Below are 26,772 nucleotides of genomic sequence, written 5' to 3' on the forward strand. Positions count from 1 at the left end.
CACCCCACCGCCACCTTTACCCGCCCAACTTAAGCACTGCTGGCCATCATCACCATCAAGCCCCTGATTTCCAGTTGAAGAAACCCTTTCCTCTGCATTTGTGTGAAGGCAGCCATTTTAAGAGAAAGAAACAGACACACGTGCACAATGACACGCTCACAAAGGCGGGTGGGGCTTGTCGTCGTGGTGGTGGTGGTTGGTGGCTTGTGCCAGGCTGACGGGGGAGGCACTTTGGTGTTTGCTAAACCAAACCCCCCAGCCACCACAGAGGGGGTAAAAAAAAAAGCCCTCTGAGATCGGCCATTTCTTTGGCTTGCCCGGCCACTGCTCATTCACCATTCACAGAAAATTCAGAAACTTACAAGTGTGGTGGACATTCTTTGTGGGTTTTTTTTATTTGTTTTGTCTCTGCTGCTGTGATCATTGATGTAGATTTTATTTTTCTAAGTACTCCCCACACCTTATCTAGTTCATATTATTTCTGGCCATACATAGCCTGCAGTGGAGGAGGTAGAAAAGTTGTCTGGTCTGCCATGACAACAGAGGCCTCCAGCTGATTGTATAGCATTTAATTTTAGAACGCTTTTTTGTGACGTCTTGCGGTGGGGTGGGGTGTTAATGAATATTAACACATACACGAATAGATAATCACATTCGATTTACCAGTAAATAAAGTACAGATCACATTTTTTTATTTTGAGAGATCTTAAAATTTAGTTGACATTTGGATAAAATATTAATAGCCGCATAAATAAGGATAATAATATGTAACACAGTACTATATGTAAATATGTAGTACTGAATTTGTGATATTCGGATTAAACCACGGTAATAACCTGCCTATAAAAAATATTAACCGTACAATTATATACCCCGAGGAATTAAAATCCACACAGCATCAATTAAAAAAAAACTTAATTCTCGAATAACGGTAAACAAAAAATAATAATCCCAAAAACAATCAATGGCGAGTTAAAACTCAGCAAAAAAAATAGTTTTTTTACTAAAACAGCAAAACCAAAAAAATATACATCTAAAACACTACACGCTATTTGTAAAGAATTAGACAGCCCGTGTCTCTGGGATCCTTGTGTGGGTGAGTGAGGAGAGAGACCACCACCACGTTCGGGGGGGAACAAAGCCCCCGCGGCGGAGAGGAAGTGGCAGTGGCAGCAGCGGCGGCGGCAGCGGCAGCAGCAGCAGCAGAAGCCACCCAGGACACGAGGCACCCACCACCACCACCGCCTCCTCCTCCTCCTCGTCCACCACCATCACCACCACCACCACCAAACTCACTGTCGCCACCCAGACTGGGAGCCGGACCCCAGAGGCAAACGCAGCCGTCTCTCGTCCTCTCCTCGAGACCTTTCACCATTCCACCCCCCCCCCCCAAGCTTTATAATATTATAAAAGAAACCGGGACCGGTGGGACGGAACTGCTCGGGGGGGGGGAGGAGAAAAAAAACCCCACTCTTCAGGTGATAAGGTATGTATGTATACGCCGGCAAAGTAGACTTGGTTTACCGAATAGTCGTGGAGTATTTGTTTTAATTGCTCGCAATTGGCGGCTTTTACCTTCGGCGGGCCGGGCGGCGACTACACCGAAGGGAGTCGGTCGGGGGTGGGGGGGTGGTGGTGGTGATATTTATTCTTTCTCCGTACGTTATTTGTATAACAAACGCACGCGGTTACGTCGTCAAAGAAAAACGATGCGAACGAAACCGACGTTTAACGCAACTCCTTAAAACCGGCGTGCGTTTAATTGGCGTCCGTCGTCGTGTTAGCAGAGCTCGTCGCGGCCGAGAGGGATGGGATTGAAAGGCCTCGGACGGTGTAATAATAAATAAATAATCTTCTTTGTAATTTTTGTGTGTGTGTATATACTCACACACGGAGAGAGAGACACAGAGAGAGAGAAGGCCGCACGCTGACTACAAGAGGCAGCGGCCTGCTCTCTTGTTTAAAGGCCGCCCCCGTGTGACCGAACAGTGCCTGGGCTTCTCCTGAAGCCACACACACACACACTGCAACACAACTGGACTGTTACACGTGGAGAGGTGTTTTTGTGTTGTTACTCCACTGCTGGATGAGTGTCTTCTTTACCACCCCCTCCCCCACACAACGCCGTTGCGAGTAGTGGTGTTGTTAGGAGGGGAGGGGGGGGGTTTTGACCATACTTCACCACGCCGGTCGTTGCGGGTTTGTGAAGGCGGGGGGAGCGTAGACGTGATTGTGGGTATGGTATATTATTACATACAGTATACACACACACACGCACGCATCTTCAATGATAGATTACGATCGTTTTTTTGTGTTATTCTAGTTTATGACACTTTGATAGCAATTGTATTGTTTTTGTGACTTTTAACTTTGTTAACTTTTCTTACTGTTTTCCGCCGGCACTTTCCCGTTTGCCGGCTGTGAATGAGATGATGCGCTTTAGTAGCGGAGTTTCGTCGATCGCCTTACGATAATGGAATGGTATATTATGTTATAACATTACAATCGTAGGGTGCATACTTGTAAACATTCGATTGCACGATATTGCTGTGCTCGTTAATTAAGGTGTCATGCGCGTACTGTATGTACACACGAGTGTGTAGGCCCTACTATTATACACTGTATTACGTAAGCCGTACTATATATGTTATATCGTGTGCGATACAAGGTGGTAAGATACATGCTCGTACACGTTATACACTAGAACTGTTATTGTAAACGTCGTGTTCGCCTTATTTTAATTACCGATTCGGGCCTAGGCGTTAGGATGCATCTAGGCGAGTCGCACAATTGTTGAATAATAATAATGGGTTTCTACCTCCGTGTTAGCCCAGATTTGTATCGATCATAAACGGCGACATTCGATAGCAATGCGTTGTGTTTGTGCAGAATAGTTAAATCGGAGGTTTTATTGCTTTTGAGACTCGGGTTTTGTTAGAATCGACTGGCCTATTGTACACGGGCGAATAGACGTTTACGTTGGGAAAGTTTTTCGTCTCTTCAAAGTGTCCACTTTAATCAAAAAATAACATGCTACTTAAACAATCGTCTCCTTTCATCATGTAGTTTGGTTAAAGTTTTCGTCTTTAGGGTTTTTTTCCTTTTAATGTGTATTTAAACTTGAGTTTGTAACTTCCTTTAGTCTAAAGAGGCACCCTATAGTGTAGTTGTTCAGAATTTGACCATTGATTCCTCTTTCACTTGTTTAATTGTGTATTTTTACTTTCACACTTATTTTAGACATGGTGATACAATAGTTTATACGGCTGTAAAGTTGCTTTTGTAAAAATTTTCCCTCATGTTAAGGCTTTTATCCAATTAGTTTACATTGGACTCATTACTCGTCATTACATGATTGCTTGGCTCTTCAATGCCATTTAAAGCGGTCTAAATGTTCAGTAAGTGCACATTCATCCATTATTGACATTTAAAGTATGAAAATATCACGTTCTTTGTAGGGGTCTAGGCTGCTTTGCGTGGTTTCTTGTCAAAGTTACACCCACCAGAGTCGCATGTTAGTCATCAAACTACACCGTAATGGAGACGCCGGTCATTTATGAACGCAGTAAAAGTGCACTCGATTCATCATTTTAGTCACCCTCATTGTTATGCACACACAAAGATGAACTTGGGCCATTAGATTGACCATCATTGGTGCCCACGGTGTTGCTACGTTCATACTCTTGGCCTGGTGGCTTCAGCGTAAGCGCCAAATCCTGGTTTGGGGTGGGTGGGGGGGTTTCATCATTCGATACATCGTCCACTTTGTGATGAAGTCAAAAAGTGTCTGTCCTATGGATAAACTTGCTCCCGCCATAGGAATGTGGAATCTACACGACTGGTTCTCAGGGCCGTCAACAGATGAGCGCTGTCTCAATGCTCATTCGAGCAGGAATTCACTTTGACTTTTGACCGATGGTACTGTTACAGTTAATTGACTTCACGATTTCACTGATGGTACTGTACAGTTAATTGACTTCACGATTCTTACAGACTCGACAGAACTTTTGTAACTTGTGCGAGTCTCGTGCTGTGAAAACGTGAGTTTAGTTGATAGGCCATTTAAAAAATATATTGTTTCGCGATAGCATGTTTATCTTATGACATGGTAACAAAGTGGCTTTTGGCATCACAACAAATGTGGTGTGGCCTTTACTCCAGCAAATAGACTTGTACCTGGTGTAATTGGTTTCTCGTTAACTGTACATTAACAACACGCAGGAATATGTATGAAAGTGTAAATGTGTCCCAGTGCTTAAACCTGAATTCCAGATGTAGTTACTGTAAGATGAAGCACTACTTTGTTAGCGGTGGTGGTGGGGGGGTGGAAAGTGTAAGTTATCCTTTTGTTGTACCCCTTGTTAAAATGGGATTAACGCGTTTAAGTACAGTATTATGGCACTACTGTACTTTGGAAGTGCATACTTGACCTTTACCCATATCCAGCCCCATCCTGCCACCCACGCTCTGGCTAACCAGCTCACCGGTCATACACATGTATGGGTTTCAGGAATTGTCCAGTGATATGTGGTATTGTTGATCAGTTTTTTTTAGTTTGGGGGGGGGGCGGAGTGTTGTGGTGGGTGGGGGAGATGTAGGGGTGCAGGTGTTTTTTTTTAAGCCATGTTGATTTGTGCATTCTCCCCATCTCGTGGTGTCTTAGGACCTGGCCACTGTATTGCCATGACGACTGTTTGAAAGATAACATGCCAGTCGTAAAAAAAAAGAGAAACTGGCTTCAGCCGGTCTGAACCGGTTTGCCCCTCCTCCCACGTTTAACGCTGCAACCCAGGCAGCCAGGCGGGCGCAAGGTATTGTGGGATGCCGCCTTGGCCGGCTCTTTAATATGCAGGGTCATGTGACTGGCTCTGGAAGCCATTTCCTGAATGGGACACAGCACACCACATCATGGGAGACGTGCTGACGCAGCAAAGGTGCATCCACAGCTGCAGCCCACTGGCTCGGCACTCGACATTGTCATGGGTGTTCCAAGTGTTGTTGGATAAATGCAAGAAAATAACAGCAGCAACAAATCATCATAATTGCAACTGTCATCAATTGCAACTGCACACAGAGAAACAAATAACGGCTACCATTATTTTGGTTGTGACTTAATTGTGCAGAGTTGATGTTGGCTGTTGCAAACACATGCTGAATTGACCCTTTACATGATGTCCTGTGCTGTTATTGGGACAGTAACAAATAAGTTTTTGTCCCCGTCCATATACTGTTTTAAACTTTGCTTATCTCTGCTAAGAGTCAAATCCAGTAAAGTTAAAAGAGTTAATTAAGTTCCATGCTTGGGTGTGAAGAGCAAACCCATTTTCGGTCTTGTTGGGGCAGTATTTAGCAAGTAAACACTAAGGAATAAACAATTTGGTTTGAGCGTCAATGTATATTTTTTACACGTGTGATTGGCTTTGCTACAGAGTTCCTCACTGCTGCCCTTGCTGTAATTTAGCATTCATTAGCGAATTGTCACAGTAAATGTGTTTCCATTTCTGTTATGTAGACTTTCTACAGGCTCAATTTAACAATTATGCATGAAATTATTATTTTGTGTGCTTCCAATAGCTGTTATAATATAAACATTTATCACACTGGCATGGTAATATATATTTTAACGGAACTGCTGAGGTTTGGTTAGTGGTATCGTGATCTCATCAAAAAGTGATGAACATCTCATCCAATATCTAGTGTAAGCATCAACAAATTTTTCTCTTGAGTGCTCTAATATTTGTAACAATGCATTATACATTGCTCCTCTTGTACTTGCTGCGTGTTAATTGTGGGTTGCGGTATGTTGCAGAGCTATCTGAGATGGCGGATGTGGATGGAGAAGAAACATTACAAACCCAGGATGGACTAAAGAGGAAGCTGGAGGAGGAGGATGGAGAGATCACCACAGACATTAAGCACCCTAAGCTAGACCTGCCTGTCGAAGGAGAAACTGACCCAGGTCAGGCCCAAGAAAATGGCATGGATGAAGACTTTGCTGATTCTGAGCCTGACGGTGATCTACCAACCGAGTGTGATGTGCAGCCGGAGACTGTTGCACATCCCGAGGATCCTTTAGAGCCTGGGAGTGTGCCACAGCAGGAGAATAATGTGCTGCCCTGCAAAGAATCTTCACCTGAGGAAGAATTACAAGCCAAAGATGTCGTTCTGCCCCAAAATGCTTTGTCCCCCCAAATTCCATTGTCCCCCCAAATTGCATTTTCCCCCCAAATTGCATTGTCCCCCCAAATTCCATTGTCCCCTCAGAGTGCATTGCCCCCCCAGAGTGCATTGCCACCCCAAAATGATTTGCAAGACGAAGAGGAAAAAATGCAGACTAATGATGCATTGGAGACCCAGGATGAGTGCCGGACCAAGGATGCTGTGCAACTTGAGGATGGTGTGCAAGTGACGGAGGAGAGTGTGAAAGAACAACTACAAGAGAGTGAGGAATTGGTGAAAGTAAAAGCAGAGCCAATGGCGGATGGTTATGACCAGAATACGGAAGAAAAGGATGCAAGCTCCCCTCGTCCTGCAGTGAAAAAGGACAAAGAAAACATGTGTGATGAGCCTGTGGACATGAGCACCAACAAAAGGTTATTTTTTTGTTTTAAGTAAGGTACACTTTTTTAACTGAGCATTAGAATAATTATGGTAATTAACCAATGTATTCTCTGATGGAAAATATTGAAGATGCGTGCTTGAGCATAATTTAATTTTAAAATGGAACAAAACGGGCGTATTTTGCTTTTCTCTTAATCACCTCTTCGATCCATGTATGTTTTGCACTGAGCTACATAATGCATAAGCAAAGCATTAGTGGTGATGTTAATTAAGCAATAGTTAATATTAACTGAATTAAAATTGAGTCATGTGGCACTGCTAACATTCAGACATGTTTTATGCCAGTGATGCAAAGAAGGAAAAGCGAGGACCATCACCAGATGTCATTGTGCTCTCCGACAACGAGTCTTCTAGTCCCACAGCCAATGGTTACTGCAAGGACGAGGAGATTGGCAGCGACTTCATCAAAGTATGTGCACACATAACTCGCGTGTACATACAGTCCTCCTAAACAGCTTCTTAATGGTTAGCCTGCCGAAACACAAATGACCTGTGCATTTTTAGTCTCCATACAGTGAGTGTTTCACCTCATTTAAGGGTATTTACTTAAAGATTGACCAAATGATTTTCCAATAATTAACGTTTTTTGGAAGAGGATCATCAACTCGAGTAACATTTTCATTGAGATTCGATAGGCAAGTAGTTCATATATTTTACAATGTCTTTTGCAAGGATTTTTATGAACATGATTACTCAGAACTGTGCAATACTAGCAACCAGAATAAGGCATACTTAGGGTTAATGCTTACACAAGGAGCATGTTTAGTAGATGAACACTGCGATTAAAACGTATTTAGTCATGTTATTTTTCGATGTGACTTTAGTCCATCGACAACAGCATTGTCTAAACTTTATTGTAAACATAAAGTTATCTCAATGTTCTATACACCGTTATTTGTCTCGTGGTAAATAGATAACACTTCTAAAATTACAGTGCAAAACAGATTATTTCACCAGCCATGAATTCAAATGTGAGCTGGAGAATTTGTGCAGTCTTTTCGGTGCTAACTTTATGGCATATGTGGCTGCCCACACCCGTGCAAAGTCAAGCACACCAGAAGAACGGGAGAAGATGATCAAGCGGCTGAAGGATGAACTCCGGCTGGAAGAGGCCAAATTGGTGCTGTTGAAAAAACTTCGGCAGAGCCAGATGCAAAAGGAGAACGTTACGCAGAAGGTGAGCAACCAGCCAGATTTTATTGATTCGTTGCGCCCATAATGGCAGTATTGGTCAGTGAAGTCAAACGCTAATTTGGAAGTTTATACCTCCCTGCTGCATCATCGGGCATGTTGTTGTAGCCCATTGCGTGCATACTTATGTGTGTTTGCGCGCGAGTTTATATTCCCATACAATTACACAGCCAAAGTGCGTCCATGTACTTGCAGGGATTAATAATAAAGCATAGCATACATATGCTTTTTACCGCTCGTCAATATCTGCGTTCACCTTGGAAGCCATGCTTAAAGCTGTTAAAATGTTATGCCTATTTTTGCCACATACACAAGTTAACAGAATGATTATGCTTTTATACTCTGCATGGGCAATAAAGCTCCCACTTTAAATAAGACTGCGAGTAGGCATGCACAATATCATTCATCTTTAACATGTGCATGAGTTTGATGCTGCATTCTTGTGCATGTTTACCTTTGGTATATAACCTTGTCAAAGAATATACCTCACTAGACTATTGTTAATTGTGCTATCTTTGAGAATACTGTATTCATGGGAAAAACACTGTAGCTTAATAGGTTTTGCAGCTTTTCTGGTGGGAAATGCACACAAGTGTATATATGTGTGGTTTTAAATACTGCTTATCCATGTAACTTTAGGAGCCATATTAAATGTTCCTCGTTTTTTACAAGGCTTAGTTTGTTCGGTCGGTCAAATGACAGTTTTTTCCTCATGCTGTGTCATGTTACCTACATTGAGCAGACCGGGTATGGATAATATGACCAATGTGGTCTCGTTTGACAAATTAGCAAAGCATTCATTTATGGCAGCAGTATTTTAAACAATGTTGTATGCATGAACTGCTAAGTTCTGACATAGAGACAACGAAAACAAACTGGATTTACTGGCAGCAATGGACTACGCTTAAACTGGAATTGGAGAGAATATCCTCGTTGATTAATTCCATAAAGGCATTTCAATTGATATTTAGCAGTGTCGGGGGAGCAGTTGGGCAGTGGTTAACGCATTGCACAATGAAACCGGCGACCCGAGTTCGATTCTTAGCCACAGCTAACATCTGTCGCATGTGATATCTCTGCTGGTCCAAGCCCTCCCTCCCCCTTTTATCATCCCAAACTTTTAAATGTGGTGAATTATGGTCAAACGACTCCCATGACCAACATTGCATAGGCAAGTATTCATCTTGCATTGGATTGACAGTGCTGTTGATTTTTTAAATGGTGCAGAATTTATGCAATATAAATGCTTGTGGAAATATTTTTGGCTTCTCTCAGTTATGACCATGGGCTCCATCCAGTGCTCATTAAATAAGTTGTATTTGAGTGTGCAACACATGCTGTTGTTTGAAATTAGTTTTAACATGAAATGTCATGTAGAAGTGGTTCCGCACTTGTGGTCCACAGATTGCTGGTTGTCTACAAGACTGTGGGAAGTGGTCCATGGTACTTTGGCTGGATGCATGTTTTTTCATAAAACGCCACTTTTATACCGTATGTTGTTCCGTGAACCATTTTTCGGGTGACCAATCGTTTCCAGGTCCAGAATGCTTGGAAACCACTTCCACAAAGTATGATTGGTTGGCTTAAGGTCACCTGGGGTTGACAGCATTGTCAAGTGGAACAACTGCTGTAAAAAAAAATGTTTAAAGAAAAGTATCCCAATGTAGATTTTTGTAATAGATCTTTTCTATTCATTTGTTTTGGCTTTCATATCCTTAACAGCCTTGGATAGGAGTACATTCCAGGCCTAGGTCTGTTGTCTCGTTTGCGTAAGCTCTTTGTTGTTTGTAGACAGGTAATTGGGAACCATGTTATTGGATTCTTGATTTTTATATATTGTGATTGACAAGACCACAACAGTGGTTGTATAAGTAAAGTAACAAAAATAATGCTAAATGTCTTTAAGCCATAATTATTTGTGACTGAAACAGATTTGCATTTAACAAAAGCTGCACTGAACTTGGCAAGAAGACCACATGATGGATTGACTTGCTTAGAAATGGCCTGCTTTTCAATATTAATTTTTCATCTCCATATTTCTAATAACCATGAAACTGAACTTGGATGTTCTGCTTGTCTAGCATTATTGTAATGGCAAACGTTTGCCCACACATCTCTTCTTGATGTGTCAGCACAGCTTTTGTCTGTATTGTTCATTTGCAATATGCTTTAACCATCACAGCAAAATCAGTCTTTTCCTCTAACTTAAAATGGTTTAAAGTAATTACAAAGCAAAATCATAAAACTATGATTTTGGGACACTAGTGACTTTGTATTGTACAAGAATTTGACCCCATGGTGATATCTTCCTTTTCGTGTTTTCCTTTGATTGCTGCCAGCCCTCTGCACCGCACGGCACAGGCTCTGCGTCGGCACCGCCACCTCTTGTACGGGGCAGTCAGCAGCAGCAGCTTCCGGGCACCCGGCTCCCAGCTCAGCAGGCACGCATCAACCCTGTAACACACTACCATCACTGGCATGCCAATGTTCAACGCTTCTTTAAGTTCTCTGCTCTGCTTTTCGCTACCTCACCCATTCACTCGCTTCCTGTCCAAATGATTATGGGGTTCACACAACTGTGGAGGTGAATGGACAGCGCAGGGTTGTTTTTACCTGTCAACTGGAATCTCGTATTTAAGTGTTAACAGGGGATGATTCCTTGCAGCTCACTTTCTGAGGCACTGCAACTTGTTGCTGCATACATGCATCATGATGTGTTGTTGGTCAGTATGCAGGTACTCGGGTCAAGCCTGATTCCACCCCAATCTTTTTGAAAACACTTGGCCATATTTCGTGTTATGGTGTGGACTTAACATGTAATTTTTATACTGTGAAACTTACACTGACCAATGTGAAAGTGAGTCCCTTCACAACTAATGTTGACTTGGAATTCCGGTTAAATTAATATCAAGTAAATGTATGTATGTATGCAGGGTGGAGATTTTATTATTTTATTGTGCCCAAGTATAATCATCCCTGTACTGCAGGTGAAATATCCTCTGAGATGATATCATGGCTGGGTGTGGCCTTCTTTCCTCATGTCATTCCTTCATATATAAATTAAATGGCCATATGTGTTGGTTTGGCAGCTCGAAACTGAAAAACAGCTTACGACACCACAAAGCCCATGCTCTATTTTTGTCTTCGGTAGCTGTTAGTTGAGTAATTACTAGAGATTGACAAAGATAATTAGATTACTCTCAGGTCCTCTTAAAGTAAAATTATCGCACATTACCATTCTTCATCACATTAATGCTTTGCTGTTTCATGTTGTAGTAATATTCGCCTGATTGAACATTAAACAGTAGTCTTCTTTGGTTCTTTCGGTAAGGTCACGTAGAATGAGAATAAAATAATAAAATAACACAATCAAATTCTCACGATGTTTCGGCCACAACGCAAGCGGCCGTCTTCAGGTGAAAGGTCGTCCCGCTTGCGTTGTGGCCGAAAAGTCGTGAGAATTTTATTGTGTTATTTTATTATTTTATTCTCATTCTACGTGACCTTACCGAAAGAACCAAAGAAGATGAATCCTTGCAGTCACGAAAGCTTTAAATCGAAAATTAAACAGTAGTTTTTAGTGTTGGTGAGTTCTCTATTGGCCTTCCATATGCTCAGCTTCTTCAATCATGCCATGATTGCTCAGGGTCCTGCAACCCTCTAAATGCCATTGGCCACTCTGACCTCTTGACATCTACATTACAAGTAGGCTTTGGTATTTTGATCCAGTACTGTTCTGTTTAGGTGCAAAATCCTGAATTTCAGACTGGTTTTGTGATCTTTTTTTACAAATTTCATTGCTTTGTTGGTGATAAATTAATGCGTTTTTTATATGGATTTTTCAGCAAATGACGATGCCAAGAAACCAGGGGTCAGTGGTTCCCCCTCCCCTGGTGCGAGGTGGGCAGCAGGGCCCCCCCAAGTTTTCACACCATCAGTCATCGCAAGTCGTCATGCCCCCACTCGTCCGAGGCCCGCAGGTTTGCACAATTTGCTATTAACAACGCTACCTTGTAACTGAACAAGGAAGATACTTCATTTTGTGAGACAAATTTATAGGCTATGTCCTAATAGTCATAGGATTTCTGATGCATAGATTCTCAATGATAGCAATATATAAGGATAGTGTACGGGTCAAAGAACATCCCCGTCACATCGCAAGGTGAACAGGAAACTTCTGATTCCAGGTTGTGCAGCCTAACCCAAGCCTGCCCACAATTATAAAAGTCCTCAATGATTACACTATGTAACACAATTTTTATTCCTGGGTATTGTTATTTCGTAATTTATTTTGCCTAACAAATATAGAAAATGGATATTATTCCTCACAAACTTTGCTTTTGTGACCAGGACAGTGATATTTAGAAATGTACCTATTTTCAACGATAAAACGGGCGAATTTGTGTCTTTTCGTTCACATAAAGTCAGAAAAAAACAACATGAATCAAAATTAACATGTATTTATACTAAAGTAATACAAAAATGACTACAAAAGATTTAGAAGCGAGTAGTTTTTCGAAATTTACGATTATACTGTAAATCACTTTCACGAATCAGCCCCCAAATGTAGTCCCCCATCATGTTCTTGTTATACTGTCCTTGGTAGCAGCGTTCAAAGTCCAGTATCCTGGTGGAAGCACTCGCCTTGCTCCTCCGAGTACGCTCCCATGTTCTTGAATTTATCAAGATGAACATCAAGGATATGGACTTTGAGGGACATCCTACAGCCCATTGTGCCGTAGTTCTTCACCAGTCTCAACCGGCTCCAAATACTCATTGTTTTTTTTTTCGGTAAAGTCACGTATGTAGAAATACAGTAAAATTATATTAAAACAAAACAATCACGACGTTTCGATCACAACACAAGCGATCTTCATCAGGTGTCAAGAACAAATCATGGAGGTAAATACAACAAGAAGATGAGAGACGAGAATTCAACAAACCTAAGAAACATGTGAAGCACATCCAGTCAGGCCAACAACACAGTTAGACACTTCCTGGCGGACCACGAATTTCAGAAGAGTGTTAAATTTCGTGTTCAACTTCTGGATTGCACAAACCAGAATACAGTGAACAAATACGAGGTACAAAGTCAGCAGAAATACATATACAGGTACACCAAGAGGCAAGGAGGGAGGAAAAACGGACTGAGAAGCAAGGAGAGAGAGCGAGGGGGCCGGAGGGATAAACCGAAGCCTTAAATAGGAAATAAAGTTGGGAGGAGGGGGAGGGAGCCGGAGAGAGAGGGTGCGGTAGATGAAATAAGCACATCCTGCATATCAATAGAAGCGGATAAGAGCAGGCTTGAGGGTGCAGTAGATGAAATCCTGCACATCAACAGAAGCGGGGGGGGTGGTGGGGGTAGGAGCAAGCTTGGGGTGCACATTTAGGACAGAATTGCAAAGGTAACTTCCCTGTAGAAGTGTGTTAATAAAGAATTAAAGCTTTCGTGACTGCATAAAATTACTTATTGGCTCCAAATAGTGTTCGATCTTGTGATTGCCCAGGAAGCCACGAACTACTGTGACAACGCTGTTCCAAGCCGCTTTCTCCTTACTAGTGAGCTTGGGGAATTAATTGCACTCCAGGATCTTCTTTATCTTGGGTCCGACGAAGACACCGGCTTTGACCTTTGCCTCAGACAGCTTAGGGAAGTAGTCTTGAAGGTACTTGAAGCCTGCCGACTCCTTATCTACAGCTCTGACAAATTGTTTCATAAGGTCCAATTTGATGTGCAGTGGTGGCATCGGCACCTTCCGGGGGTCCACCAGTGGCTCCCACTTGACATTGTTCCTCCCCACAAAGAACTCGGTCCGCTGTGGCCAGCCCGCCTGTGGTAGTGCGCCTTGGTGTCTAAATCTTTTGTAGTCATTTTTGTATTACGTTAGTATAAATACATGTTAATTTTGATTCATGTTTTTTTTAATTTATGTAAGCGAAAAGACAAAATCGCCCGTTTTCTCATTGAAAATAGGTAATTTCAAAATATCACTGTCCTGGTCACAAAAGCAAAGTTTGTGGGGAATAGTAGCCATTTTCTATACTTTTTAGACATAAGCAATTACGAAATAACACTTAAGGATTATCTTAACTTGAAATAAGTGTCGTAAATTATGTTAGCAACCTGACATTAATTTGTATGTCCTGTGCAAGTAAACAAATTTACATAAATCGGCATGTAGTGGCACATCATAACCTAGTTATATTTTCGGTTGTTTTCCCTTTGGCGACTTGAGCAGATGCATGGTTCGAGACCTGGTACTGCTCCCCCGCCACTCATGATGGCTCCCAGAGTGACGACACCATCTCAGATGCAGGGCTCCCGGGGCCTCTCCTCCAGCGGGCTTGTCCGTGTCACTACTGTGACGCCGCCAACCTCCGGGGTTGTCAACTACACACAGGTGAGGCTGTGGAAACCAGTAATGTGTGCCAATGTTACATACGCAACATGCCAGGACGCTGGGACTGGTGTGTTCATTTTGTGTGTGATTTTAATTCATGCCAATGTCACGGCATAGCGATGTAATTTTTCCTGGGTTATTAAACAGGGTGTGTGTGTGTGTGAGACTCAATTTGTAAATGTCACATAACAAATGAGTGCCGCTATAGTATTTCCTCTCCAGTCCAATGTGAATACAGTGCACTGGAAAATTGTGTACAGGTCAGCACAGTTGTAGTGTTGTATATATTGATGAATAAACTTCTTATGAGGCAACACAATCTTTTATTGTCTCTACTACACGGTCCCTAACACAAAGGGTATATCGATCCCTTTACCCGATACTTGGGGAGGTATGGCCTCCAGACTATACGGGACCTATCACTGGGTAACCCATTCCCTATTGTCCTCCGGCTGGGACCTAGGGGAGGCTATCTGACCCGACCTCCCGGTCTGTGGGTCCTGACCACTGGTCTCACTGAGCTCCGGCCCTTAGAAGGACAGCGGAGCTTGGGGTCCAGGGTCCTATCTTCCAGGGACCTATTCTCCCCTGACCACTGGCCTCACTGAACTCCGGCCCTTAGAAGGACAGTGGAGCTTGGGGTCCAGGGTCCTATTCTCCAAGCCGGTCTTCAGTCTTCAGCGTGTAGATAACTGAGCCAGAGCTCTGAGAGCTTTGGCTTATATACTCGTTCGGGGCTTGCCCCGCCCTAGCCACGCCTTCCTTCTGGAACATTCTGGACCATCCTGGAAGGTGACATCATTCCCCTGGTTCCCCCTCACCCGGGGGCCTGGGGAATGTGTCCTAGGATCCGTTTACTGGGATCTGTCGTTGGCCCCTTTCTGGCCCATGGACATTCGCCTAGGCGTGGTAGCGCTTCTGCCCCCTATTGACATTAAGGGGAACTACCGGCCTGCAGAATGGCGAGTGACAATCACCCCTACACAGTGATAAACGTACACTTAGGTAAATAATCGTTGCAATAGCCACCAGGTATCATGTGCACAACAGCCGTGGTGGCGAGAGGGTGCCGCGGAACCGAGATGTAAACTACCTCGCCTGGTCTACAGGAGGTCGTGGGTTCGATCCAGACCCTTATGCCTGCATATTTGGAGTTTGCATGTTCTCCCCGTGGTCGCGTGGATTTTCTCCAGGATCCTCCGTTTTTTTTTCTCCACATTTAGAATCAACATGCTATAAATGTCCATATGGTAAGCCACTACATTGAGCTATTGTTTGTGGCCAGGTTGCTTCTTTAAAATATTATAATAGCTCAGTGGGCCTTGCCTAGTAAATAAAAAAAAATAGTTTAGTTTAGTCTGGTCTAGTTGCCATCTTCCAGATATTACATGGTTTTCCCTTGGCACAGTTTACCTTCAATATTTGTAAAAATACAAAATAGAAGTTTAATTTATGGTTAATTTATTGTGTGTGCAAAGGAATCTATCAGAGGGTGTAAATGTGACCTGTAATACCCAGTGAACAAACGTTTGGTGCATTCATACTCTTTGGTTCTTTCGGTAAAGCCACGTAGGTAAAGAAAATAAAAAATAAATAAAATCACGACGTTTCGGACACAACACAAGTGTCAGTGTTTTGCTGTGGTTGTCCCACTTGTGTTGTGTCCGAAACGTCGTGCTTTTATTTATTTTTTATTTTCTTTACCTACGTGACTTTACCGAAAGAACCAAAGAGTATGGATCCTTGCAGTCACAAAAACTTCAAATCTAGAATGAAGTTTGGTGCATTTTTATTAAGGTATGCTGTGGGGGAGTTGCGTATATGAAAATTGTTTTCATATTTGTTAGTCGGCCTTATTTCAATCTTCCAAATGGCATAATTTAAGGTCATTTTCTCTGGGTATCACCATTGCTTGGAAAGAGCATTTGTTTCATGGTTCATTGTCCTCTGAATAAGGGTTTTCTTGAAATATTAGTTCTTTTTTGGTGTTTTTTTTATAGCGATTCAAAACTCACTTGAATCAATGCACCATCTGTATTGATTTTAAGAGTAGAAACTTCTACTCTGGTAATGTACACAGTGTTCTGTTCATTTCATTACGAGTAGAAAATGTTGCGTATCATGGCATGCTTGTTATTTTGTGCACTGGATTCTTATTTCCACTAAGACTGAGGCTACTTGGAAAATATGCTTTTCGTTTGCTGCATTGGATCATATCCAGACATTTTTCGCATAACAGATTTACAAGGACAAGTAAATTGCAGCATGACAAAGGTTATAATCTAGTCAATAAAGTTAAATGTTTACTTGCTTTTGGCGAGTTTGAAAGCAATACTCAGGTATCGTGTATTGAGAAAACTTAAGCAATTTAGAAGCAATTCAAATTAACCATCAGCAGGCACAATTCCTGAAAAATATTGAATAAATAACCATCTTCTCTGAAATTTCAGGTTTGTATCTATCTCTTACCTGCACCATCATGCCTATTTTTTTACAACCGATTTCAATAACAAGGCCAAACTTAGTTTAAACTAGATTCCCAGTCACAAAATTATATCACTATAGCAATATACAAAAACGGTGCAAAACGCACCAGCCTAAACACAGCGTTACATTCTTATCCTGCAGGTTCACTGCGTTTAATAAAAAGTGATTCTCACCTTGGGCTGTGCAAAATCATACTGCTTAAATGTTTTTTTATTACGAACATGAAGAATCCTACAATCCTCATTCTGCTGAACATGACCTCCATTGTTCGTAGTTTAGATTCATTGTGTTGTGTGTCTTACTAGGCTGATGGTGTCACCCTGGCAAACACTTGACATTACTCAGATTTGATAAACTATCAGAGGAGAAACTCTAAAGTATGAACTGGGAATTCTATCTTGAAGGTGAATCCTAATAACGCACTACAGTGTGGTGTCAAATACGCATGAACATATTTGAGCAGATTTTGATTTAAAGCTTTCGTGACTGCAGTAATTCATATTCTTAGTTTTTTCGGTAAAGTCACGTTGAAGAGAAACAACAAAATAACAATATATATAAAACAATAAAAAATTCTCACGACGTTTCGACCATAACTCAAACGGTCATCATCAGGTGTGTCGGTTTGCATAAATTTATTTTTAAAAACGGCATATTTATTTATTTATGACACTTTTGTCATCTGGCCACATGGCCGGCCTGCTCTAGACCAATTCTTCGACCACATCAATTCCATACACCCAGCCATCAGATTTACCATGGAAGTCGAAATAGATGGCAAGATACCTTTTTTGGATGTCCTAATTAAAAAGAGACCTGATGGTTCAATGAGCCACTCTGTCTACAGGAAAGCTACCCATACAGATGCTTATCTGAAACCGGATTCCCACCACCATCCATCACAGAAGAATTCTCTCATCAAGACTCTGTATCATAGAGCCCAATGCATATCCGACCAGGAACACATAAGCAGTGAACTCAAGCACGTACACCAAGCTCTTAGGGCTAATGGTTACTCCGACTATACAATCCGCAAAGCTATCACTCAAACCATGAAGAAGAACCCTCTTGAGGAGCCTTTCAAAACCATCACTTTACCCTACATTGCTGGGATCACAAAAAAGATCTCCAAAATCTTGAATAAACACAAGATCCAGGTCCGTTTCAACACATTACATAAAATCCGTGATCTGGTTCCGTCTGTAAAAGATGTGATTCCGGACATACAATACCCTGGTGTCTACAAACTAAGTTGCCTCTGTGGTAGTAGTTACATTGGAGAAACCAAACGCCATATCTCGGACCGCATTCGTGAACATAAAGCAGACCTTAAACACGGTAGGACCAACACCTCGGCCGTAGCAGATCATTGTTCTAATTCAGTAGGCTCACATGCCATTGACTTTTCCAAGACGGAGGTTCTTTGTAAGCCATCTGGCTTCCATGAGAGATTCGTTCATGAGGCTATCCACATATACAAGCACAGAGACAATTTAAACCGAGAAGATGGATTCTATCTTAGCAATCATTGGAAAGATTTGATAAATCATTTCAGTTCTTGATTGATTGTTCACGCTTACAGTGGCTTTCAGACAGCATACAAAACAAAAAAATTTCGTCTCCCCCCTCCTCTTTTAAAAAAAAATAGATGGACTAGTCCTGGGCAAACTGCCAATCGCTGCGCGTGACGCAAACGTTTTTTTAAATATAAATAAATAAATATGCCGTTTTTTAAAATAAATTTATGCAAACCGACACACCTGATGATGACCGTTTGAGTTATGGTCGAAACGTCGTGAGAATTTTTTTTTTATTGTTTTATATATATTTTGTTATTTTGTTGTTTCTCTTCAACGTGACTTTACCGAAAAAACTAAGAATATATTTGAGCAGCTTTTGCATAGCACAGGCCAATATAATAATCGTATTAATGCCCTGCAGAGGAAGCCTTACTGCGTCTCAAGGCTTTTTCAGGAGGGCCCCTGCATTGAGATGTTTTTTTGTAAATTCTGTGATTTGAGTGACGTTTTACAGGTAGCACATCTTTCACAGTTATGGGCTGTCCATGTATTGAGCCGCTCTCTCCGTGCTTTCTAATGCAGAGCATGGTGCGTGGATCGGGCGGAGCCAGCTCTTCTCCCACGCCGGCACGCAGCGAGTCGCCCGCCAGCCGCCAGGCGGCAGCAAAGCTGGCGCTGCGCAAGCAGCTGGAGAAGACGCTGCTGGAAATCCCACCACCCAAGCCTCCCCCACCAGAGCTCAACTTCCTACCCAGTGCTGCCAACAGCGAGTTTGTCTACCTGATTGGGCTGGAGGAGGTGGTGCAGAGCCTGCTGGAGACGCAAGGTGAGAACCATTTTTTTTGTTAAACGCAGTGAACCCGCAGGAACCAGTGTCATTGCGATCAGGATAAGAATGTAATGCAGTGTTTTAGGCTGGTGTGTTTTGCGCCGTTTTTGTATATTGCTATAGTGATAAAATGTTGTGACTGGGAATCTAGTTTAAACTAAGTATGGCCTTATTATTGAAATTGGTTGTAAAAAATTAGGCATGATGGTGCAGGTAAGAGATAGACCATGCATGGTAACTTTGGTGGCTGGATTTTATTATAAATGACGGTGAGTGTGGGCCATGACTCGAAGAAACACTCCTCCTGGTTTAGTGCTAGATAAAAAAGTAGAGGGAAACATGCGAGTAAATGGTCAGTCGTACAGACTAATGGTAAAGGCACCCTTCTTGGAGGTTAAAATACAAAGGGTGTTTAAACTCTATGCAGTTATCATGATGTAGCAAGATAATGCCTCTTATTGGTAACAAATTGCCACCGCTGTAAAGCAAAAAAAAAACTCCTCTTATACCTGCGTTTATCTTTAGGCAAAGCGGCACCGCAGCCCATGGGCCGGGAGCCGTTCAAGTGCCTGCAATGCCAAACAGACTTCACTGCGCGCTGGCGGCATGAGAAAGGAGGCACTGTCATCTGCGAACAGTGCCTCTCCTCTAACCAGAAGAAGGCACTTAAGGCTGAGCACACAAACCGCCTCAAGATGGCCTTCGTCAAGGCCCTCCAGCAAGAGCAGGTGGGTGTGCCTGAGGTCACGTCGACGTGCGACCACTTAGTCACATTGGGGTATGCTTTTATGGCACAAGGTCAGCCAATTACGAAAGAAAGGCGCATGCATGTTAACATGCCCATTGTTTTACTCCTGGTAATGTATGTAACTTTCGATTTAAAGCTTTCGTGACTGCAATGATTCATCTTCTTTGGTTCTTTCGGTAAAGTCACGTAGAATGAGAATAAAATAATAAATTGATAAAATAAAATAACACAGTAATATTCTCACGACGTTTCGGCCACAACACAAGCGGCCTTCATCAGGTGAAGGGACGAGACTGTCTGATAGGACAGCGCTGGAGTGAAAGAGCCACGTTCAGATCACGGCTTTTAAGCACATCCTTAAGATCATTCAACAGACTTCGGGATAAGAAGGCTCAACTAATCGAGTCTCTCACCTTTCTGAAGAGATGCCGCGACTCTAAGGGCCTCGCAGCTGTCTCTCTCCCCCTCCTCTGTTCCGACCATGGACGAACTCGTCCGTCTGAACGGGGCCCGTAGCTATCCGTGGTGCTAAAGTTGAGGCTTAAAAGCCGTGATCTGAACGTGGCTCTTTCACTCCAGCGCTGTCCTACCAGACAGTCTCGTCCCTTCACCTGATGAAGGCCGCTTGTGTTGTGGCCGAAACGTCGTGAGAATATTATTGTGTTATTTTATTTTATCAATTCATTATTTTATTCTCATTCTACGTGACTTTACCGAAAGAACCAAAGAAGATGTATGTAACTGTCAATAAAATTTGGATCCGTAGATGTGCACTGAAAACGGTAAGACCTTTCAAACCATTGATGATGAAAGATCTGCATGTTCCTCTAAATTTTTTGGTGAATCTTTATTCACGTCAAATGCTTGCAGAAATTGCTGTTTAAAGAGAAGGCACCCTTCAGTACCAGATTGCTCACTAATCTGCATTCATTTTATTTATGGATTGTAACTGAAAGACATTACATTATTCATAATCAAAGCCTGTACAAACATCCTATAACTCTTTAGGCATATTCAATAAAACAATGTGTTAAAGCAAGCAATAATGTTCATATAAATCTGTATATTTGTCTCCCATCAGTTAACTTTATTTTTAACAATACTTGATGAAATCGCTGAAAACACGTTGGTAATGCTGTGAAATCCTGGATTATTTTCTGTTTCACATGTTCAAATGTTTTTTTTTCAACATTATGATTGAACAGATTTATTATTTAAGTTGGAGGCACAATTTTAGTTTGTCGATTTGGGAGTCCATTATAAATTGATTATGGTTGAAATTACGTGGTGGTGTCTGTATCTGCAGGAGATTGAGCAGCAGATCCAGCAGCAAACGGTCTCCACTCCAACACAAAATGCCAAATCTCACATGCAGCAGCTCCCACTTAAACAGGTCTGCCGTTCATTTCATTTTTAAAGACCTTAACGTATACTGTTATTCCTAACTCTCTCATGTTTTTCATGTTGTACCTCGTGTTGTTCGGTATGTCCGATGTTTTGCTCCACTTGAAGCGTAATCTCAAATGTGCCGAAAAACATGCAAACGAAAACACATCGGAGAGCTATACTGCGCAGTCATGAACTTACATAGTATTGATGTTATTCATCACTGCCCATCATTTAAAGTCTACAAGGCGTCTTAACACCACATTTAATTGCTTGGTACCATTCCCTAACTCTTTGAAATGGTGCTTTCTGTGTAGCAGCAGTCCACACGGCCAAGCCAATCAATGGTCCAGCGAGGCCACCAGCCTCCACACCGGGGGGTGCTGCACAGCTTCCCACAGCCACCTCAGATGCAGGCGTCCAGCAAGCTGCTCGGGCTGCAAGGTAAGGCCCAAGTCAGGCCTCAAGCCAGGCCCCAAGGGGGCGCAGGCAGAGCTCGAAGGCACGCCGTCGCATCCCACTCAGGTGAAGAAAGTCTGTTTGGTTTTTTTCGCACGCATGCACAAATTTTCACACGCGCTGATGCATACAAGCGTGCATTTATTTGCTTATTTCTCTTCTCCAAATCATCCTTGCGCTCTGCAAGAATGGGAAGTCTTTTTATCCAAAGTACAAAATCTTGGCGTGGTATCAATGGTTAATTAGGAGTCTTGGATTTTCTATGACGTTTGACACAATGGATAATGTGTATCGGGTTTATTTATTCATTCTGATGCATAGTAAAACATGCATCATTTCATAACTTTTAAGTGTCACGGTAATAAATACAAAATTGGATTGTGAAATGTTTATAATCAGGATTAGGTTGCCATTTCTTATCCTAAATTACACTTAGTGGTACAAGTGCATATATTTTTTATTCTCATCATCCCCACGTCTTATCTTGCATAGTACTCTTTCAATTTCATTTTGTCTAAATGTTTTGTCCAGCAGATGTTTGTGCATAATTATTTTGTTTTTGCACCACTTGATGTTACTTGTCTCAAGTTGCATCAAGTGGTGTTTCATCACACTCACTCAAATATCCCACGAACATTTGAGTTTTTGGTACACTGTGCTCTCACCACTCTAATTGATGTTCCTCCCTGTCCATGCCGTAGCCGGGGTGAACATGGCGTACGTCACTCCGAACCTGTCGGGCCAACACAAGCCCTCAACGTCGACGGCTGCATCACCGGCTGAGCGCCAGCGCGAATACCTCCTCGACATGCTACCCTCGCGCTCCATCTCTCACCCGACAGTGCACCGCCCTGTGATGGGCTCACGCACGCCCTCCCAGCTGTCGCACGGTGCACGCGCGCCCATGCAGCATGGCGGGGCGTCGCGCGCCACTGCGCACCCACAGCAGCATGGCTCACGGGTCATGGGCCACCACTCGCAGGCCACAGCGCGTGCCGTGCCAGGCACAGGATCGTCACCGTCTGGACGGTCCATGCAGCAGCCATCGGCCAATCGCGCCGTCAACCAGACCACGGCACACGGGCGCTCCCTTGCACAGGGCAATGCAGCACGTTCCGTCACGCAGCCTGCCGGTTCCTGGAAGTAGACCGTTTTGTTTTTTGTCTGCTGCTGTTGCTGCTTGTGGAACCATTGCCACCTTCACAGCGCTGCAAACTCGGAACGATCCATCCCAGTGCACACGGCCATCCATAGCTAACGAAAGTATGGTCTGTGAATGGCTTGTACGAGTGTACCTGTTGTCACAACAGTTTATTCACATCCTACGCCATTGCTATGTTTGCCTGGGATCACCTTCGGTTGCGCCGTGTGAATTGGAAGGTATTTTGTAAAGTGGGAAATGAAATAAAGTTTGTGAAGCATTTGGTAACATTGGCATATGCATAATTCCTTTCAGCCGTTTTCTGCAGGAGCTCATTTAAACATGGAGATTTTTGTTCATTATTTTGCTCGTAAATCTCCCCAAGCTTTAATTAGGTCATAAATGCAAACAAAAATCGCATTTGCCACTTCCACCGCATAGTGCTGAAGAATTGTGCAGCTTTGTAATGTCTTCTTGCTGGCCCAATGGAGATTATTGCACAGTCGTACTGCATTTAAAATCATCTTCATTCCTCCCATTGCTCACACTTTGCTGAAACAGTTAACTTGGCATACAGCTGGCTGTTGGGAATTTGTGCAACTGTGCTGAAATTGTGAATTTTACTGTAAACCATAACGGCACATTTATCCTGGCTCTATATTACATTTAAGTGCACATATTTCTGTGAAAATAAATGTGGCCTTCCCAGTTGTAATTTTTATATTGAGAAAGCTGCACGGTTTCATTCCCTTATGTTTTAGAAAATTAATTTTGACAAGGTTTGAGTTGCTTGTTTTTAGTGTAATCCTTTTGGCCATTTGAGGAAAAGTTGCTGTCGTGTGTGTAAATAGTCTGGCGTCGATTAACAAGTTTGCAACTGGGATTCGTTTTGATGGTCATGTCAATTGACCTACATTGATGAACGTGCGACCAACATTAAATGCACCCATAGCCACAATGTAGACTTTAAAACAGCACCAATGCCCAATATCCCACAGCTCACCTGGCTTACTATTTGCATACACATCACAAGCTGTTAAATAGCGTTTGTAATGAATATAGTTTGTTAACTTTTTTTTTAAATCCACAGTTGCAATTTTTAGTATTTGCGCACAAGCATTAGCTGACCAAATACAGTGATTTCTGACTAACCACATCGCTTGCATTCCCATCATTTAGCGAAGCCAATAGTGTTTGAACAGTGGTAAGTCAAAGTAGCCTTTCCGTGGAATTTCCATGGGTTATACTAACAGGGTGTAAGGTATAATATTCTCGAGGGGCTTATTCGCCCTCCCACCCCTTCCAAAGTATGCAACTTTTAAAGGCGGATTCAACATCTTTAAGCTAACTACGCGAACTCCCCTTTATAACGATAATACATGTTTATGCAGCAGAAGCATCGATCTTTGGTGCGAGTCTGCCCTCTACTGTTAAATAGGTGGAATAAGAATTTGTGTGCGCGTTACGTGTAAATGTTATCCTTGACTTGCCATGCCAGTCGCGCACGTTTGAGATTTTTTGCTGACTTTGTAAAGGTAAACAAACATTGTTCACTGGACACTGCACTTGTTAACATTTTTTTGTAAAAAAAAAGAGTTGCATCTGGCTAGGCTTTGGGTTGTTGTAGATGTATTTTTTTCCTTTTGGGAAAAGAGTATAAACACAAATATATGTATACGTTGATATGCATTTATACACGTTGAAGCATAAAGGCTTACTTCAGGTGATCACTTTGATAAAATGCAGGTTAAGTGTAACTCGCGATTGCTACAATGATAATATAATGCTTGTCGAGTAGCGTTTCTCTCCAACCCACGGGTGAAAAAGTCAACATGAACATTGTAATCTCAAGGACTTAGTTAAAAGCCATCTGAAGAGCATACTCGCCGGTTTGCTGAAATGTATTGACCCTGATTAATGCTGGGAAGAATGCGGACGAGTGCAGCCTTTGACGCGATTTCTGCACGCGAACAACTGAACACCCCCCCTCCCACTTCCAAAACCATTGCCGCCCGCTGCTCTGTATATACAGGTATTTATAAGACGGTTTGCATACCAGCAAGGATGTTGAGGTGTTTTGGCAGTGCGCCGTTTTAGTGGACTTCAAGTGTGTACTTGTGAGTGAGCGGGATGAATCTGCATATGCAGTGCTTGTGAACCTTCGTGACTGGTTGACATTAGACCTCTCCCTTGAGGTGCCGACTACGTTTTGCCAACGCATCGAAACCACACGCGGTGTTCCAGTGCACGTGTTCCTGTTAGACCGATTAGTGAACATGTACTTTGGAACACGAGTTAACTGTAGGAGATTTTCTTTTTTTGTAACATTGGCTGCGACGTGGGTCAATTACTGGTCGTGTAGGCTACTGTATGGTTGGTTATCTTCTTTTGTAATCTGAGAATGTGCACGGTAATATATACGTTCTTCCCCTTCTCATATAGCTTTAAGTTGTGTGCATTGTTTAATTTCTGTACGCTGTCAACTTGGCGCTCTGTCACGTTTTCATATGGCGTGAATGAGAGCAGGCCATGCTAGCTTTAGCTTACTGTCGGGTACTATTTTGTTGTAGCCAGTCGGAAAATTGTCGTTGCTGTTTTGTAAATCGAATGCACGAAAATAATCTGAATGGGGTTCAGTTTTGCAGCGTTTTTTTTTTTTCAAAATATCGCTCTTCCGCAATACCCTCACCCACCTCTTCCCCCTCCACCCTCTTTTTTTCTCGATTTTCCTGAAACAGCGACAGGGTCTTGCAAGGAGAAATAAGTGTAAATGTGTTTTTTTGTTGTACCTATACATATGTAATTTTCTTTAAAGTTTTTTGTTCATGGACAACGCAGACAAACTTTGATATACATGGTCTCCACGGTAAATAAAACTTGAACGATTTCCCGTTAATATTGAGATAGCTGTCGCTAAAGAGAAATAAAAAAAAGACAATTTGTTGGGTGTTTTGTGTGTAACGTATGTATAGCAGCGATTGTTATTTCTCAATGCAGAGAAGATTATGCGAGCTTTGTCTTACTGAAGGATGTAACTTTTGTACAATAAAGGAGTAGGTTAATATGTTTGAACTTTGCACAAGTGTGGAAGTTCTATTTTTTATAAGGCCCTCCCTTAGCGTATACAAGTGCAGGACGTATAGCATTGCTCAAATCTGTTCCGTCATCTTTTGCTCTGTAATTGCATTCCCTCATGCACGGCTGGAAAAAAAAGGACGTGTTATTAAAAGTGCGTTGTAATAAACTTGTAAAAAAAGACTCCACGGACGTTCTGTGTGTGTGCGGGCCCGCGTGTGTCAGATGCCCGTTTGACAACTCTCCATCTCCAATCCTGGGCCCAATCCCGCGGAGTTCATTCAATCTTGAGAATGCGTGGGGTAAAAGATTGAAGAGGGATCGTATCAACGGGTGCTCGGCCGGGTGATGCGTTTAGAGCATTTGGCTGCAATACATTTCCACATGGTAAGCCACTTCGCTGAGCTGTCATTTGTGGCCAGGTCGCGTCTAACAAAAAAGTAGACGCTATATATAGCTCAGTGGGCCTTACCTGGTAAAAAAAAACATGTAAATATAGGGTGCTTAAAATATGTTTTAACACTTTTGAGAATTTGCAACAATGCCACGAGATTCTGGAGAGCACTTGGAGAAGATGCCAGGCGTGCGTTGGCAATGATTGCGAACAAGTGGAGAGACTCTTTGAAGCTATTAACATACATTTTGTTTTATCATGCTCTGGTTCTTTCGGTAAAGTCACGTAGGTAGAAAAATAAATCAAACAAAAAAGACCACAACGTTTCGGTCGCTTGTTGCCAGCAGCTCTCTCGCTGGTTCAGCAGCTGCACTGCTGGATTATTTTTTTCCACCTGAGGACGGACCGCCTGTGTTGCGATCGAAACGTCGTATTATTTTTATGTCTTATTTTATTTTTCTACCAACGTGACTTTACCGAAAGAACCAAAGAGTATGGATTCATGCAGTTCACGAAAAAG

At 42.4% G+C, this 26,772-nt stretch overlaps 1 protein-coding gene across 10 annotated transcripts; it reads left to right on the top strand.

The window, feature by feature from the left end:
* Positions 1–22: 22 nt before the first annotated feature.
* On the top strand, positions 23–26,041 carry LOC116939623 (transcriptional repressor p66-alpha-like). 10 transcript variants are annotated; one of them, XM_032948280.2, is made up of 12 exons: positions 23–1,486; positions 5,810–6,593; positions 6,907–7,030; positions 7,667–7,798; positions 10,152–10,253; positions 11,658–11,792; positions 14,052–14,213; positions 18,803–19,046; positions 19,575–19,777; positions 21,104–21,190; positions 21,501–21,708; positions 22,344–26,041. In XM_032948280.2, the coding sequence occupies exons 2-12, from the start codon at positions 5,821–5,823 to the stop codon at positions 22,787–22,789; spliced, it is 2,616 nt and encodes an 871-aa protein (XP_032804171.1). In that variant the 5' UTR covers positions 23–1,486; positions 5,810–5,820; the 3' UTR covers positions 22,790–26,041. The 10 variants fall into 10 exon arrangements, with proteins under 10 accessions (XP_032804171.1, XP_032804197.1, XP_032804182.1 ...); XM_032948306.2 differs by lacking the exon at positions 23–1,486 and adding an exon at positions 1,897–2,057; XM_032948291.2 differs by lacking the exon at positions 23–1,486 and adding an exon at positions 2,064–2,236.
* Positions 26,042–26,772: the final 731 nt, after the last annotated feature.

Source organism: Petromyzon marinus, chromosome 1 (genome assembly GCF_048934315.1).
Source record: "Petromyzon marinus isolate PM22_M1 ecotype Great Lakes invasive population chromosome 1, UKy_Petmar_22M1.pri1.0, whole genome shotgun sequence".
In the NCBI taxonomy this organism is placed as follows: domain Eukaryota; kingdom Metazoa; phylum Chordata; class Hyperoartia; order Petromyzontiformes; family Petromyzontidae; genus Petromyzon; species Petromyzon marinus.